An 18,385-nucleotide genomic window follows, 5' to 3' on the forward strand; every position below is an offset into this window, starting at 1 on the left:
ATGACAAGAGAAGATAGAATAAGGAACGAATATATGAGAGGAAGTATTGGTGGAGTGTCGATAGAGGACAAGAGGAGAGAAAATAGACTGAGATGGTTTGGATATGTGATGAGACGAGAGAAAACAAAAGCAGTAAGAGTGGTTATAAAAACTAACGTTGAAGGGAAAAAACAAGACCAAAAAAGGTTTGATATGATTGAGAATAATATGAGGGCTGTTGTTGTGTGCGTAGAGGATGTAGAAAATCAAGACGAGCGGAGGTTAAGGACAAGGGTGGCCGACCTTAAATAGTTGGGAGAAAGGTGAAGGATAAGAAAAAGAAGATAATATTATTTACTAGGTATAAAAATTACAGTATTTATTATTATTTATTACATAAAATATTATTATAATAAAATTAATATACATATAAATTAATTGAAATCAAATAAAGTATTCTTTATACTGAGTAAAACGAGGAATGCATTGGTTTTACAATGATGTTTTTTTTTTACTCGTATACAAGATTTCGACCAAAATAATTGCTCCGATCATCACCAGTTTAGTACTAACTAAATATTGCATCTGGGAAAAAATTTCAAAATGCTCTCTTGTGTATTTTTAATTTGAGAATATTATAATTATTATATATTATTTTCAACAATTGCTTCAATTAATACAAAATACATAATTTTTAACATAAAATGCAAATTTTTCATTTTTGCGCCCGGGACGTAGGCACCTTTTGTCCTTTCCTTTTTATGGTTCTGATCATCACAGTCGTGGGAAATTACTCACAGAGATGGTTGTTTAGTTAGTACTATATTGGAGATTATTTTACAAAGTACCCAACAGTTTTTTTAATGATTGCAAAAAATTGACAAAAAGTTTAAAAAAAATGGCAACATTTACGGTAAATTAGTTTTCGATAAGATCACTTTTTTATTCTATCATAACTCAAAAAATAATTATTAAAAGAACTTGAAATTTTCACTGATATTTATATTGTATAAGCATTCAGTATTCAATATATCAATATAAGTTATATAGTAGACATTTCAAAATGTTTTTTTGAATTATTTATATATAATTTAAAATGTCATGTTTTTAGCTTTATTCGAAAAAAATGTTAAAATAATTTATATATATATTACTGATTAGAAAAAAATATTTGGGCTTAGTTAAAAAAAAAAAAATTGATGAGCATTTGAATATTGAATTTTGACAAATCTTAATTTTATTTATTCTGATTGAACTATGTACGTTATAACTAAAAATATGTATATTTTGTTACTAGAGTAATTAATTAACTAATTAATGAGTATATTAAATAATTAAATATCTAATTATAGGAAATTGAATGGTCTTTTGGTTGGAGTTGTGATATTGGATTGATTAGTATTTCAAATACAGAAACGAATGATCAATTATTGCGGGCGTTTTTTGTTAGTGCCCAAGTTGGTATTGTATTTGAGTACTGTTATATGACAAATAAAATGATGAATATGAACATGTTAACTGGTCACGTAAGTTTTTTTAGTTAAAATATTTGAATTTAGTTTTTAGTTTTTGTTGTATTACTTTTCAGCGTAATTGTATCAGTAGTTTCGATGTCAACTCGGACGGTCGTTGGTTGGTCACAGTCGACAATGGTGATAACTCAATGCTAATAATTTGGAATTCTTTTGAAAAGTGAGTGGTGAAATTAATTTATTTTAAAATAGAAAATTTATTATTTGAAACTATAATTATTATTATTTACTATATGTGTGTTGGCATTAGAAAATTGCTCCTATTTGAATTTAATATCAACCTCATCTTTGATCATTATTTATCATCCATAAATTCAATAACTCTATATTAGTTAAAATAAGTAATTATACTATATTTTTCTTCAGTCTACTATAAGTTCATAGTTTTTTCATTTATCACTATCCAATAGTTTAGTATGGTATTCCTTATTTTAAAAGTCAAACACGTTGAGAATATTATATTTTCCTTGTATCCCCCGGTCCTCGTCTATGTTTATTTTGGTAGATTAAAAACCTTAAATTTATATATTAGTTCTTACTGAAAACTTGTTGTAAAACAATTTAGAAAGTCTTATGACCCTATGAGGTTAGTGATTGAATTATTATGTGGTATTAAGTGTACACCCAAAATAAATCACTGATAATTGTTTTTAAATGAAATAAATTATTTAAGACAATAAAATATTAATTAAAAATAGTTGGTATTAGAAATTATATTATTGTAATAATAATTGAAAACGTGGTAATATTTTTGTATTTAATCAAAGCAGTGGCGGAACTACTTTTTTTACTTTTTTTTAACAGTACGGAATTTTACTGCAATGCCCTTTTAACGATGAGGCCGCGGAAAATCTTACTTTCAATCATATGTAGTTTCGCCTCCGAATCAAAGAGTTATTTGTTTACATGAAGTAGAGTGAGGATATGAGTTACCTCGGTGCAACTCGTTTGCGCACAATTTAAATTTTTTACCTGGATATCGATGACTCGTTTGCGCACAACGAAATCAGTCGTTTACCTGTAAACGGACGACTCGTTTGCGCACAACATAATCACTAAGTAACATGTATTTTATATTTTTAAATTTGGACTTACCTAAAGTAATTGAATTATCGGTACAAATTATCAGCACAAATTACCAGCATATCAATATCAATATATAATGATTTAAAATAATCGTCGTGTATTAGGAAAGCGTAATACTTTTAAACAGTCGTTCGCCAGAAAGCTGTACTATAACTACTAACTGTATTGACTATGGATATCGAAATTTGTGATGTTTTTGAAACGCGTCGAGGAAAAAAATGTTTAAACATAGAAAGTTATAAATTTAGAGAATTCCGAACTTTAAAATCTGGCGATAAACATTTTAGGTGTACAAATAAAAAATGTTCCGTAAGTGCTGTAGTTAGGTTAGTCAATGAATCATATAAAATTTTAAAAATGACCAACACGCATACCCATGACGAGTACGACGACCGAACAATTCATCGAGAAGTAGTAAGAAGCAAATTGAAACGTAGAGCTGAAGAGGATTTACATATTAAACCAAATAAACTAATACGCCGGGAATTGAAAAACAATGATAACTCTGAACATCTTCAATATAGCGATATGAAATTAATTCGAAGATCCATGTATGAAAAACGAAAAAAATCCTTTCCAAACATACCGAGATCTTTAGAAGATGCTAAAAAAACAATTAATTGATGATCAGCATAATCTTACTTACAAAGATAATAAATTTTCTTTCGTTAGTGATGATGAAAATATATTTATATTTACATGTAAACAAAATTTGGAATTGCTACAAAGTGCAGAACACGTTTTTGGGGATGGGACATTTTCATTCGCTCCGAAATATTTTGTTCAACTTTATACTATTCACGTATTTAAAAACAATTTTTATGTTCCTGTGGCGTTTTGTTTTTTAAGTAACAAACATACTGATACTTACATCAATATGCGGAAAACATTACAAAATATATGTATTCAAATTACTGGTAATATAATAAATTTAAGCAATTTTCATGTCGACTTTGAAAAATCTGCGCATAATGCAGTATTGCAAATTTTCCCTTACTGCAAAATCACGTGTTGTAACTTTCATTTAGGGCAAAATTGGTTTAGACATATTCAACAACATAAATTATTATCGAGCGAGTACTTAAACAACGACTCAGAAGTTGGCAAATGGATGAAATGTTTTTTTGGATTAAGTTATTTACCTCCTGACGAAGTTTCTGATGGATTTTGTGATCTTATGTCAATAGCCCCAAGTACTACGTCTAGTAATATTTCTATATTTTCCGATTATATTTTAGAAAATTACATTGCATCGGACAGCAATTTTCCTCCAACATTATGGGCTTGTAAACCTACTAATAATCCTAAGACTACTAATGGTGCAGAGAGTTATCACAAACAATATAACAGTCAGTTTTACTCTGCTCATCCGCACATACATCAAGTAATCGACGTCATTATTGAAATTCAAAGTGACACTGATTTAAAAATTAATTCAATAAACAATAAAATCATAAATTTCAAAAGAAAAGAGATAATTAATAAGGAGATACAATTGGAAAACATTTGGAATGAATATAAAAATAATATTATTAATCGTTTAACTTATATAAAGAAAATCGGACTTAAATGCCACCATTCTAAATTAGTATAATTTTATAACTAATAGACTACTATTATTACTTATTAAACCTACAATGCATGTTTTTTAAAATATTTTAATTTTTGTAATATTAAATTAATAATTGACAATATTGTTTACGCGTATAATCATTGACGTTATTATTACTTTTATCTGTATTATATTGTTGTATATATATCTTATTCTCGCCAATATCTGGTCGCTCGATGTTAAATTATATAATAAATACTGAGAAATGCAAAATAGTTAAATCTTAATTTATATATTATTTTTTTTATATACAATATGCATATATATTATTATTTTATACAGTCTATTAATTAATTAAAATTAAGCAAAAGAAAGGAAATATGCTCAAATGAGTTGTACCTTTATTATTTAAACCTAAAATATGTGTGCGCAAACGAGTTGTGATTTTGTGCTCAATCGTGTCGTAAAAAAGGTAAATGTGCGCAAACGAGTCGCACCCGAGTTACCTATAGTATTCAAAATGTTAATAATAATTAAAACGCTTTTTTAATTTTTATGATCTACTGCTTTTTAAAGAGGAACTTATCATTATAGTTAATAATTTTGAAATTCCACAATAATTAATATCTTAATTTTACGAGTATACGTATGCTATACTTATACTAATATATAGCTTGATACGGATATTCTTACATTTTATAGGAACCCAATTTTAACTTTACTCTCGCCGTTTAAAATGGGTATTGCCATCGTCGTAAAATTCAGCATTGATTCAAAATATTTGATTACAGTTTCGATTGATACCGATGGAGAACAGACAATCAGTCTATGGGAGTGGATGTTGGGCTTAGAAGAACCTACTTGTATGTATATAAAATATTTTAATAATATACGACTATACACAACATAGCTAAATAAATTGTTTAAGATTCAAGAAAACTCAACAAAAGTTTTAAACCAATCATTCATTTATCGTGCTGTGACAATAATCCAAATTTCTATTGTTTTACAACCAAGAAACATGTATTTTTCATGACACTGGTACGTTACATGGTATTTAAAAAGGACGTTTAAAAAATATAAATTTATCAATAAAGGTAGAAAATTCGAAGACATTAATGATTAATGTTCCCAAAAAAAATCCAGAACAAAAGAAGTATAATTACACACAGTCAACATATCTAACAAACTTCCGTCAAGTCGTATCAGCATCTACTGGAGGTATTGTGAAACCTTTTTGACTTATACTTACAGATTTTGTTTGAATTTATTGTAATATTAGGTTCAATCACTGTGTGGGACGATACCATTTATAATACAAGGAGATTAAAAAACACAAAAATAACAAACAACAAACAATTTTTAAAAAATATTCAATTGGATGATTATCCCATTACTACTATAATTTGTCAAAGGTATATTTCTTTTACTATGAAATTAATTGATTTGACACTAATTTTTAATTTTTAGATTTATAATAACGGGAAATACGAATGGTGATGTATTTATTTACGATCAATCTTTGCTTGTTCTATTCCATTTAGACAAGTTGGTCGGTAATTCCATCACTTCCATATCAATGATTAATGCCAATTTTATTGATAAAGACAGTGGTATTTAAATAAATTGCATCTTAAATATTATACAAATTTCGATTTGATAAATTAATTATTTGTTTTAATTTCTATGTTTTATTTAATTAAATGATAGTATTTGATAGAAATGTGTTTAATAAATTGGAATACATGATCAAAATCATGCCGCACATCAATATCTACTCTGAACATACAACACAAGATTGTGATAACAAACCCAGATTTGGTATAGATTTTACTACCCGCCAAGACTTTAAATGTGATCCATTTCTAATAAGTAATATTTCAATTGTCAATAAAAGACATCATTGTGCTAACTAAAAGTCTATGTACATTCAATTTGCTATAGGCACAAGAAATTGTAAAATTTTCCAAATCGACATTTTTAGAGAATTTTGTGTTCAACTTGTTGAACAGTTCATTGAAGCTTCTGTCACTGCATTGGAAGTGCATCCAAAACAGTAAAACATCGAATAATATGCATTTTTAATGTCACAACACATAGTCACGCGTTTCTACGACCCTTCATTGATTTTTACAAGCATAAATATATGAAACATTTTTTATAATAGGTCATTCGTAGTACTAGGTAATTCAATCGGCGGGCTTGGTCTGTTTGATTATATGACAAGAAAATTAGTTAAAACTGTAACGAGCGACACCAGCAGCAAGGGAATTAAAAATAATAAAAATCAAGTTACTTGTATTAAATATTCTTATAATGGCACGTATATTAATGAAACTAATATAAACCTGCGTAAAATTATAATAAATATTTATTAATGTTTATTAATATTTATTTATAATATTATTTATTAATATTTATTTAATAAGTATTTATTTTTGTTTAATATGATAGGGTTGGTACTCTGTTATGGATGCATCAACGGGTCATTTTGGTTTGTAGATCCTCGTCACTTGACACCAGTGTACGATAAATCATTTAGGTGGAACAATTCTCCAGTTCGACTTATAAGATTTAGTAGCTCTTCGAGATATGTTGTTTACACTGTAAGTATCGTCGATGCAAATAATTCACTGTATGAACTATAGTACATTCCAACATAAAATATATTTAAAATAAATGTATGTGACATATAATACATAGAATTATAAAATATCACAGTAGCTATTAATGAAAATTTTCTGTCGAGTAGCTTATGGTGAATTTAATAATAACTTTCAGAGACGAGTATTTAATTCAGTGCCAATCTTCTTTATTATTTATTATTTTGTCTCCCCTTCTCATCTCCAAAGACCAAGCCGATACATTTATTAAATAATTAGATTACAAGTTATCATATTCAACATAGGAATATATATATATAATATAATATAATATATATATATATATATATATATATATATATATATATATATATATCATAATATTATGTCTTATTAACGTTAGTAATGCAGAGTCGAATGTATAGTTGAAAAAATAGTATTAAGAGACCTATATTGAATAAATTCCCTCCAAGGGAATTTCTCTTGTCACAACGAAGTATAATTTTTTCACTATTTTATTTTAATGCGTACAGGATAATACACTTGGCGTATACTTGTATGGTATACTATCCTGGGACAAATTGGATGTCAAATATCACGGGTGTTATGAAGTTCACAAGGGAACCATACGAGATATCTCCATAACAGAAAACAAAACTGAGTTAACGATTTACAGCATTGGTGCGGATCACAGGATCGTCATAATCGAATTCGACAAAACGTAATCCTATACACACGTGAAGGGGTGTATTTAGGTAGGGACCATGGGTCTTGTTGCCCAGAGAGATAAATGTTTAAAAATTCAGTTGAGCGGCAAATGTTTAAAATTTTAAAGAGATGACCAATATTTGTTTCGTAAGTTACATCCTAGACTATAAATTAGTGGTTTCCAACCTTTTATGAATGTGATCCTAAAATTTAAAATTAAACTATTCGGGACCACAAAAAAATAAAAATATTAAATATTTAACCTAGTCATTGAAATCATAATTTCTAACCAATATCAATCACGCACTAAGCCCGAACGATCTGTGATATTTGTAAAAACAAACAAAAATTAGTTTTTCGTATAAATTCGTGAAGAACGTTTTTTTTCAATACTAAAAAGAATAATAAACTATTTACGGTCTACAATGGTACAAGACCGCTGTTTAGCCTTAGTAGAATTATCAATTTAAGCTTAATCACTTCATTAGACTTTAAAAAAATTATCAATGATTTAGATACTTCTAAATCAAGAAAATTACATTTTTTAGTTTATTAGTTTTTTCTTTGTGTTAATTTAAGTTTTATATATTATAATAGAATATATAAATTATATATTAATATAATGTATACATAATGTAATATAATTTATATTATATAGAGATTGTTAAAAGAAGTCTTAATAATAGTGAGTTTTTTTTGGGGGGGGGGGGGGGTATGAAACCGGCAAATATGTGTCGCTCCTACCATTAAATTTATAAATACGCCATTGAATATATGTATATATGAATACTGAAACATTTAAAAAAAATTTGAACAGTAATAAGTATCTAAATATTCTCTGTTGTATCTATACATCTTCTGATTGGGATCTCACGTTTGGGCTGTTAAGGCAAGACGATGGTAAATTCAGACTAGTAAAAACAATGAGAACCGAACCGTGGCACGAACCTCTGTGTATGACAAAAACGATCAAAAACAAGTCTGGAGTTTCAAATCTTATCATTAGTGGAAGTGATGTAAATTCTTTCTTCGTTTATCCGTTTATTGAGTTGTTGCTACGTTGTAATATTTTATAGTCATAAATTGCTGATACTGTTTTCATTTATTAGCTACATTTAACCATATGGAATAACAGTCGATGTGTTCGGACCACTCGAGGAGTCGATCTCGAAAGTCCAATTACAAATATGAAAGTAAATATCACAAATGAGATAAGTGTTAGTACCTAGCGTCGAATAGGGAACGTCCATCAAACACTAATAAATAACTGACCCACAAAAAATTCATTGATATTTTAGAGATATTTTATATATTATACTAATAGAATATTAATAGGAAAAAGTAAAAAATAATAAATATACATTCATAAGCATGGGCTTCAACATGGCCGTCAAGCTTCTATTTGGATTTGGATAAAGTTGTATTATTTGCATAATCTTGTACATGGATATGACACTTAAATACTAATGTCGAGTCGGAGAGGAGGAAAGTGACATAGATTACTATGTATATAAAAATCTGAATTACTTTTTACAAAGGTTTACACTTCGTTTATTTTAATCAAATTATTTTATAATATTTTGATGAAACCGCATGGAAGATGTATTATTATATGTTATAAAAAATCTTTAAAAGTAAGGAAACGGAAAATTATATACCTTTGTTCGTTTTTCTTTTTCAGATCCCTTATCAAATGGAAAACAATGAAAGGCAAAATATGATTTTATTCTGTAATGACACAGATATAGGTATTTTACAACAACCTATTGATGGAAACCCATTCAGAAACGCTGCAGTACTCAGCTCCGGAACTAAAGTCAGTTAATTCCATCACATTCGCCTTCTACTTAAAATTATCAATTATAATTGTTTTTTAGTTGATCGATTTCGGCATTTCGCATGATAACAAATACGTTTTTAGTATCAGCGAGAACAGTCCATCGATGTTGATGTGGTCTTTTAACAAAACGTAAACATTCTAAACGTATTTCAGAAATCTAGTTTTGTTTACATAATATTTATCATCGGAATAGCAAAAACGAATACATGTAATATAAAACAGTTATATAGCCTTATAGGAGATAAAAATGCTTACGATATCTTATAAATATTTTAGTCCTTAAAGGTTCCTGTATAAAATTAAGTGTGGTAATGGTGGGACGTTTTACTTCTCAACACTCGTAATGGCCAATTCGGCAGACCATCACATCGCATGTATTTTATATGTTTTAACATGATCTCTGAAGTATTGAAATGAGTAATGAGGATCCATCTAGTGGATTAGTATTGTGATTACATATATTTGTAATACATTGGTCGCCGTTTATAGTGTTCACTGGTTATAAGAATCAGCCGCTTATAGTGATCCAGAATGCCAGGAACGGAACAAACAGCTGTTAAAAGTGCATTTTTCGTCGCTTACAGTGTTTAGGTTTTCGGTTATTGTGATCAGAAATAATCATCAAAAATATAAAATATAAATATAATTTAGAATAATATCACCTCTTTTTGTGTATAGGGACGATTACGAATGACAATTATCTTAATCGTGAATAATCCAGTTAATCTTATCTAATGTAACCCACGTAATGAGCGATACTTCATACCGTGCATTCTTACATGCTTTAAACCGTTTTTGTTCTCACAAGCACCGATATTTTTACACTTTATACCCAGTTTGTTTTCGTCCGTCGTTACTGTTTGTATAGTATGTAGTCAGTAGTGCACACAGGGATGGTAAGGGGTGTCGACTGACACCCCTCAGAAAATTGATGGATAACTAGTTCTGTGCAGTGGCGCCGAACTACAAAAAATGCAGTATGGCGAATATCAAATTTTAATTGTACCTACACACCTATCGATTCGTGTAAACAGTGGGGGGCTGAAACCCTACCATAATATTGTATTCAAAATTGATATTAATATATGTATTTATATATACATAAATTTATATATTTATAAATCTATTTTCATATTGTGACTTATCAATAATTTATGATATAGCCGATATGGGTGTTCACTTTATATATTAAATAATATTTATTTCCATCGCATCGCACTATCGTTATCGTATTATTTGTGTTAATGTTGCGATCTTCTGGCTTGTATCGACGTAATCAGCGTACCACAACTGATGTGATTTTATGTAATAATGTTAAATATTAAATATTTTTAATACTTTCATAATACATTTTACACATTGGGCTGTGGGTACCACGCTATGTGTCACCTACCCAGCACCCAGTAACCACCCACCATATAATTCACTATGGCAGTCGCCATACTTGAATATAGGGATCGGCGCCACTGGTCCTATGTGAACTTTTATGAATATTTGTTGAATTTAATACTAACCAATTTTTTAGCTATACAAATCGACATACTAATTATGTTTATTCTAGAACTAAAGCGTCACATGAGAATAAATAGTAGGGCTCAATTCTAAAAATGATGCTATATAAACTTATAAATTAATACCTAAAAAATTGAAAAATAATTAATATTAGGTTTATTTTGAAAAATTATAATTTTAGTATCTTTGTTAGTAAGAAAAAACCAAAAGCACTTTAAAATAAAAATTATACTATGCCTAAATTCAGATTTTACTGGTGGGAGTGGGTGGGTACTTCGAAATATATATTTTCGAGTCGCCGCTGTTAGTGATTTCCGGCTATAGTAATCAAAGTTCTCTTGAACGAATATGATCACAATAAGCGGCAACCACTGTACTACCAAAATCTTGATTTAATAAAAATTATTGGGTATAGTATAGTAAGTATACGACATCTGTTGCATGGCTGTAGTTTTGCACAATAAAATACTATGCGTGTAACACGGATAATTACAATATACAAGTTAATAATTATTATTAATTGAAAAAAAAAATAGAACTCTTTAAATTATTTACCATAGTTATATTCGACTGTTATCAATTTACACATTCAATAATTTCCTATATTAATATTGTTGTTCAAAATGTCTGTGACTCATGATTATTTTTGCTGATTAGTGATTAGTGAAAAAATAAATTAAATAATTTACATGTGTACTCAGATTTCAAATTGTACAGTTAAATATTTTATTACATGGTAATACGAATTAAAAGCTTTTTCCAATTATAAATGTCCGGATTAGTTAGAATTTATTTAACAAAATTAGTACGTTAATGGAAAAAGACTAATTTTTGAATTTGACCTGACTTAAGATCAAAGACCAAAAGATATTTGTATTGACGTCCATGAAATGGGGGTAAAATAAGCTTGTGGGCTTCAATATAACTTACATGCGTCATGCGTTAATTTATTATCATTTATACTCATCGAAACATTTTAAAAGTATTAATTTTATGTATTATTTATGTATGCGTGTCATAATTATTCGAATTAATGTTCAATAACATATTTTTGATAAAAAAATCTCATTTGAAAAACTAAAATATTATTTTTTTCACCTACAGCGCTTTTTTTATGTGATTCTATTTTCGATGGTATTTTTATAACCTTTGCTTTACTATGATTTTTCGTTGCTTTATTTGCCAAAAATGAATTTGAAACCCTGATTAGAAATATTATTACAAACTATGTATGAATTTGTATGTTTCATTTTTTTTCTAAGCTACATGTCGAGATTGGAAGACGATTTAAGAACAGATTTTAATGCTCACAGCTACTTTCTCGAAGGCGGCGAAAATGGAAATGAACTAAAATTGTTAAAAGAATATTTTTATTGTTTTCAAATAGCTAATAGTGTAAATCCGGACACCATAGTTTTCAGCGATTTTTTAGATGTCTGTAATGTATCTTATCCTATGAGGGCTATGGGATATTTCCCTTCTGATATGGAAGTAAACAAAATAATGGATAATTGAAAAATAATTTTTTTTTTTCAAATATTGATTAAACGTATGATTGCAGATATCTAACATGATATACGAAATGCACGAGAGAGATATAGTTAAAATAGGCCATCCTACAACTTTACTAACATTTGAAGAATTTGTTATTTTGTATTTGAATTACAAACCACGGCTGGAATTGAAAATTGGTGACATCCGAAAGGCGTATGATAGAATGGTTCTCTACGATCATTTTGTAAATCCCGATGGAGAAAAAGGTGTACTGACGAGAGAAACATTTGTACACATAATGAAAAACATGGGTTAGATATTATTTTTAATATCTATTGATAGATCTCGTGTCATCTTAAATTATATATTTATCCTTAACTAGGTGAAAAAATGAGTTTTCATGAGTTGGAAATTGTTGTTCGTACACTGTTAAAAACAAAAGATTTATCGTCTGCAGGATCTGGTGAAAATATTAACTTAATTCATGCCGCTTTACCACCCGTAAGTAAAATTGTTTATATTATAGTTCATAACAAGTGTAATCTATAAAATGTATAATTATTAAAATAATATAGTTCTACTATCTGATCCTAAATTAATCGAGTAATAATGTTAAACGTTTAGTTTTAACTGCTCATAAATTTACTATAGGTATTATATATATGAATATATAACACATGTTGTACAGCAGTTGTTTAAAACAGAATATTCATATTACGTGTATGACAGTAGTTTGCAAAAAGTTTACCTACGTGTAATTTTTCATACAGTAATTCATAACAATTAAAGTATTTTTCAGTGCAAATATAATGTAAAACCCGTAATTAATGCTAAATACTACTTGTATGGTAACAACCTGTATAATTAGTATTATTCGTTATAAAGTATTAATTTATTAATTTTATTTATAGGATTAAGTATTTAAATTATTATGCGTATTGGTATTAGTATTAACTACAATATTTTGTATTTAAATTGCAGACACTCACGTTCAATTATATCATAACAGATTTATTTGGATTTCTGAATCCGAACAAACGAAAATAGCAAAAATATTATCTACATACTATTATTATACGATTATAATACAATATTGTAATGGTTTTTCTTAATGAAAAAATATATTATATTTTAATTGTAGTCATAAAATATATTTATGTAACTACAAATAAAATCAAAAATCCAATAAAATAGCTATAAATTTCTGTGTAAGGTATAGACGTATCATTTATGTAATCTGCATAAATTCAATTTATATTTGATGCAGTAAATATAAATTGTATTGAATAAGAGTGATATGAGAAAATTTAATTAATATAAATTAATAAATTATAAATAGTATAAACATTCACAATACGATATTTTTTCTATAAAAATTATAATATTTTAATTTGCCTTTAATATTAAATTTGAACTATTATAATATTCATAGTTGAGAGAGTTAACAAATGGTTTTAACTTGTTGTGTTATGTAAAAAAAACAACAGATAAATTAAAACTGAAAATGATTTTAAGACTGAAATTGATTTTAATTTTCAGTTAACCAAAACTTAATAAAATAAAAATGTGCTTAACTCGACTTTGTTAAAAAATGCTTATTTAAGTTTAAGTTTACGATAAGATACGTAGACATTTAAATTAATTTCTTTTCAGGAATGCATAGGTAATTGAGTTTACACATTTTTTGGATAAAACCGATAATGTCTAGAACAATACTATAGTACCTTCATTAAATTTATTATACTGAAATAATCAATTGTATCAAAAAACAAAATTTCTACTTAATAAAATAAATTATTTATCTATTTAGTAATAGAACTGTATTAAAGATTAATTTATTTTTCTTATTCTTCACTTTTCTCCCAACTATTTGGGGTGAGGCACCCTTGTTCTTAACCTCCGCCCGTCACGATTTTCTACATCCCCTACGCACACATCAACAGCCCTCATATCATTCTCAATCGTATCTAACCATCTCTTTCTTGGTTTTCCTTTTTCCCCTTCTACGTTCATTTTCATAAACACTGTTACTGCTTTTGTTTCCTCTCGCATTATTACATGCTCAAACCATCTCACTCTATTTTTTCTCATCTTAAGATTGTCCAATATCGATGCTACAATACTATCTCTTACATATTCGTTCCTTATTCTATTTTCCCTTGGCATTCCACTCATCCATCTAAGCATTTTCATTTCCGTAACACTCATACTCTGTTCTATTCTCTTGTCAACCGCTCAACACTTCGGACCATATAGCATAGTTGGTCTCATTCAGTGGTTAAAGTGGGAAAAATGTTGCGGGGGGACTATATTCATCAAAAATTGAGGAGCGTTCTCCTACATAATTCTAAATCTTACCAACCTTTTTTAGGAAACCCATGAGGTCTAAACCTCTTCTGTTACACATATATGTTCATAAAAACTTTATTTTTATAGGATGTAAAAACAAATTTCCCCCAAAGAAAAATAATTCTATATTTATGCCCACTCAGTAAAATTAAATTGAAATACATAGTAGCATTGATTAAATATTTAATCAATGATAGTAGGTAATGTTTAAAAAAACTGAACAAAACTAAAAAGAAACAATAACTAACCTTGCTAGTTGTTGGTCAACGTAGACAGTAACAAATACGTACATTGCACATAAGGTGTGTACTATCTATAAAAATGTGTCTATCCTCTATCACAGTTTAATATTTATACTATTTATAGTTATTATATTATGTTTATATTTATTCTAAATAATAGTCGATCAATATCACTATCACTTTGATTTTAGAGTTATGGGTAATAACTACTTGGGGATAATTTATAATTAGACACAGCGTAAATTAAGCAGGCTTCACACGATCAGTAATACCATTGATTATAGATAGTATAGTATAGTATAGTATAGTAGTAATATAGTATAGTATAGTAGTAGTATAGTATAGTAGATAGTAATATCCATAATCAATGGTAATACTGACAGTATTTCAGATACTGACAGTATTATTGATCGTGTGAGGTAAGTATTGATGTATTGTCAGTATGAAAAAAACAATACTGATGACTAGGGCTAGGATTTTAATGACCCAAAAAACCTAAAAAAATGACATTAAAATAACCTAAAAATGACCTAAAAAAATGACCTTAAAATAACCTAAAAATGACCTTAAAAAATGACCAAAAGATAAACAATGATTTTAAAATATTATAAAAATGCATTATAAATTATAATTTATAATTATTAATTATTATTTATTAATTAATATTTCGGTAGAAAATTATTTAAATTATAATATTATAAAAAAATTGCATAAAAAAAACTCAAGTTTGAAGTTTGGACTTATCATGCAATGACCAGCTTGAAATTTTCTGAAATAAACAACAAAAAGTACTATAAAATAAAAAATATATACGCAATCCCGAAAGTAAAGACACTAACTAAATAGATATTTAACAAAACCATACGTAGGTACACTCCACACCACTGTCATCTAATTTTACGATTAAGATAACTCGTGGTATCAAAGTTTATTGTTGTAATATATAAGTGGTTTTATTATCGATAACGAGTACTAACACACTGTCTCTATAATTGAAATATTTATATAATTATTTCTGTTACGAATTCAAAACTTTTATCGAAAACATTTAGTGTAAATGAAAATGTATAAAAATATTACCAAGATTTCAAAAAAGTATAAAAATGCCCGTAAAATTGAAAAAATGACCCTAAATCCATAAAAGTGCAAAAAATGCAAAAAAAAGCAAAATAAAAACTATATATTTGGACTCGTATATGACCAAATCACATTTTGTGCTTGAAAAGCTATGTCCTGTAATTCCTAAAAAAAAATGCATAATCCTATACTATCCTAGCCCTACTGATGACTGATGAAAAAATCGGATATCGAAATACTGTCAATATTTTTACTGACAGTAATACTAATCGTGTGAGGCTCGCTTTAAATTAACCCATGGTGTACATTATCTACCATTTTGCTTATCGTTATACCTACATATTATTTCTTCGATATTTTTTTCTCGTATTCAAATTAATCAAGAAAATAAATTTCATGTAATATTGTAATATAATAAATATTGTATATTCGATATTGTATTTTAGTAACCAATGTCATTAAGCGTCCACCCGGACTTTTGGCGATTTAAATTAAAGAGCACGCATAATCTTACCTTAAATAAGGAGGAAAATTATTCTTTAAAATTTACCTTTCAGCCTCATTGGAATTCTCTGATCACATAAAATGCCCGACGCTTCTATCCACCGCATCACTTCATCCGACTGCACTTAATCTTATGTTTTACATCTGTGTCAAAGCTTTCGTCCTTTTGTACAAATGATCCTAATTAATCTCTACTTCGCCTATCACATCACCGCTTATTGTCATTGGTCTTCTCATATCCTCAACTCCTTGGTATCTTCTTACAAAATCATACTCTATGTACTTTATATTTTTTTCTTCTTTTTCCTAAACTTCTTTACTAGTTGTCTAACACAATATATGGCTCCATTGTCGGCACTAAAGATTAACCAAAAATTAAATATTAAAAAATAAATAGTTTTAAATAGTAATAACGTTAAAATTACCTCAATTATTCTTCAATTATCAGTCATAAAATAATACGTATGCTGTATATTATACAGTATAGTGAATATAGTTATATAAAACTTCATAAATATTTTTATTTAATAGAAATAATAATGAATAAATAATATAGATATGTATATATATTGCGTATGCAGTTTGTTATAATGGTAGATACAACGAGAAATATGAAAACTGTTCAATATTTTGTTGAAATATTCCAAAAAGTAATAGTTACAGGAATAAGTTATTAGTTTTAGCGACAGGTAATGCGGTAGACTAGTTTATAGAAAAAAATACATCTCAGTAAATAATATTTAGTTTCTACGTTAAGAGCAACAATTTAAAAAATAATAATAATTTATTCGGATGATCGTTCGTCGTAAAACAAAATCGTAAATAATATGACCTTGTCATATTGTATTGTGTAAGTTACGTTTCTAGAATCACGTTTTCTCTTCCAAATTCACTCGTCACGCCGCGTTTACAATCTTGGTAGTACGAATGTGTATAATGTTATAGGTATATTAATCCAGCAGTCTGAGTAGTGATACCTTTCGGTTATTCAATAATTTTATGTCGCACACTACGATCAACAATAATGGGAAATGACAACGAAAATAATAAATAAATAAAATAAAATAAAATTATATCCATGTTGGCCCGCACGTGAAACGAATATAATCGAAAATAATATTATCTGTTACATATACTATCAAACGTGCCTATACTGGAAGCATAATATTGTATTGTATTAAGCGAATACCTTCACAATCAATAATATTGCATAATAATTGATATTGCGCAATATTATTGACAGCGTAGAATAGATATTTGAGGATTGTACAATGTATTGAAAAAATCGTACAGGGTTGAAAATTGTATTGCACAATACACAATATTATGGCACATTAGGATATGACATTGTGCTAAATCATAAAATTATATTTATAAACATAGGTGAATTCATAAAATTTCAATAAATTTTTAAAAGATGTTCGAAGAATTCCAACAGACATTTGGTTCAGTCATTCGAAGAAAGTTCAACAATTTTCCATCACTAGATTGTGGTCTTCGTTTATGCCACTCTTTCATCCAATGTCTTTAATAATTTTTTGGGCTTCCTTTGGTTGAGTCCAAATGCTACCGCAATAAAAATTAATTCAGCATCATTAAGATTTATTTTTAGAACAATGAGAACTGATGGAAAATGCTATTACACTGACGTTATTAAACACATCTAAATCGTAGTTTAAACGACAAAGCTAATATACGAATATTTTTCCTCTGCATATTAAGAGGTTTAAGGAAAATGAATATTGCACAAAATATTGACAGAACATTATTGATGGTGAAGGGTCCGTTAAATATACTGTTTTGTCGAAGTGTAACGCGGTAAACCGCTTGTCAATAATGAAAATCGTTGATAAATTAAACGTGTACTTCCGTATGTATTATCTTAGCGAAATTTCTCCCGTATTCAT

General features: G+C 28.0%; 3 protein-coding genes across 3 annotated transcripts; all 3 read left to right on the top strand.

Moving 5' to 3' along the window:
* On the top strand, positions 1-6,453 carry LOC112691543 (cilia- and flagella-associated protein 251-like). Its single transcript, XM_025565825.1, has 10 exons — positions 1-237; positions 1,332-1,505; positions 1,568-1,671; positions 4,852-5,012; positions 5,078-5,190; positions 5,247-5,370; positions 5,432-5,564; positions 5,620-5,762; positions 5,860-6,021; positions 6,094-6,453. The coding sequence occupies exons 1-10, from the start codon at positions 1-3 to the stop codon at positions 6,207-6,209; spliced, it is 1,467 nt and encodes a 488-aa protein (XP_025421610.1). The 3' UTR covers positions 6,210-6,453.
* Positions 6,454-8,308: 1,855 nt separating this feature from the next.
* LOC112691567 lies at positions 8,309-10,331 on the top strand. The gene is made up of 4 exons (XM_025565862.1): positions 8,309-8,476; positions 8,570-8,653; positions 9,142-9,276; positions 9,338-10,331. The coding sequence occupies exons 1-4, from the start codon at positions 8,384-8,386 to the stop codon at positions 9,431-9,433; spliced, it is 408 nt and encodes a 135-aa protein (XP_025421647.1). The 5' UTR covers positions 8,309-8,383; the 3' UTR covers positions 9,434-10,331.
* Positions 10,332-11,005: 674 nt separating this feature from the next.
* On the top strand, positions 11,006-13,402 carry LOC112691573. Its single transcript, XM_025565868.1, has 5 exons — positions 11,006-11,231; positions 12,075-12,303; positions 12,374-12,617; positions 12,689-12,807; positions 13,288-13,402. Exons 2-5 carry the CDS (start codon positions 12,079-12,081, stop codon positions 13,351-13,353), a joined length of 654 nt encoding a protein of 217 aa, XP_025421653.1. The 5' UTR covers positions 11,006-11,231; positions 12,075-12,078; the 3' UTR covers positions 13,354-13,402.
* The last annotated feature ends 4,983 nt before the right edge of the window (positions 13,403-18,385 follow it).

Source organism: Sipha flava, unplaced genomic scaffold (genome assembly GCF_003268045.1).
Source record: "Sipha flava isolate LNK unplaced genomic scaffold, YSA_version1 64_pilon_pilon, whole genome shotgun sequence".
Classification (NCBI taxonomy): Eukaryota; Metazoa; Arthropoda; class Insecta; order Hemiptera; family Aphididae; genus Sipha; species Sipha flava.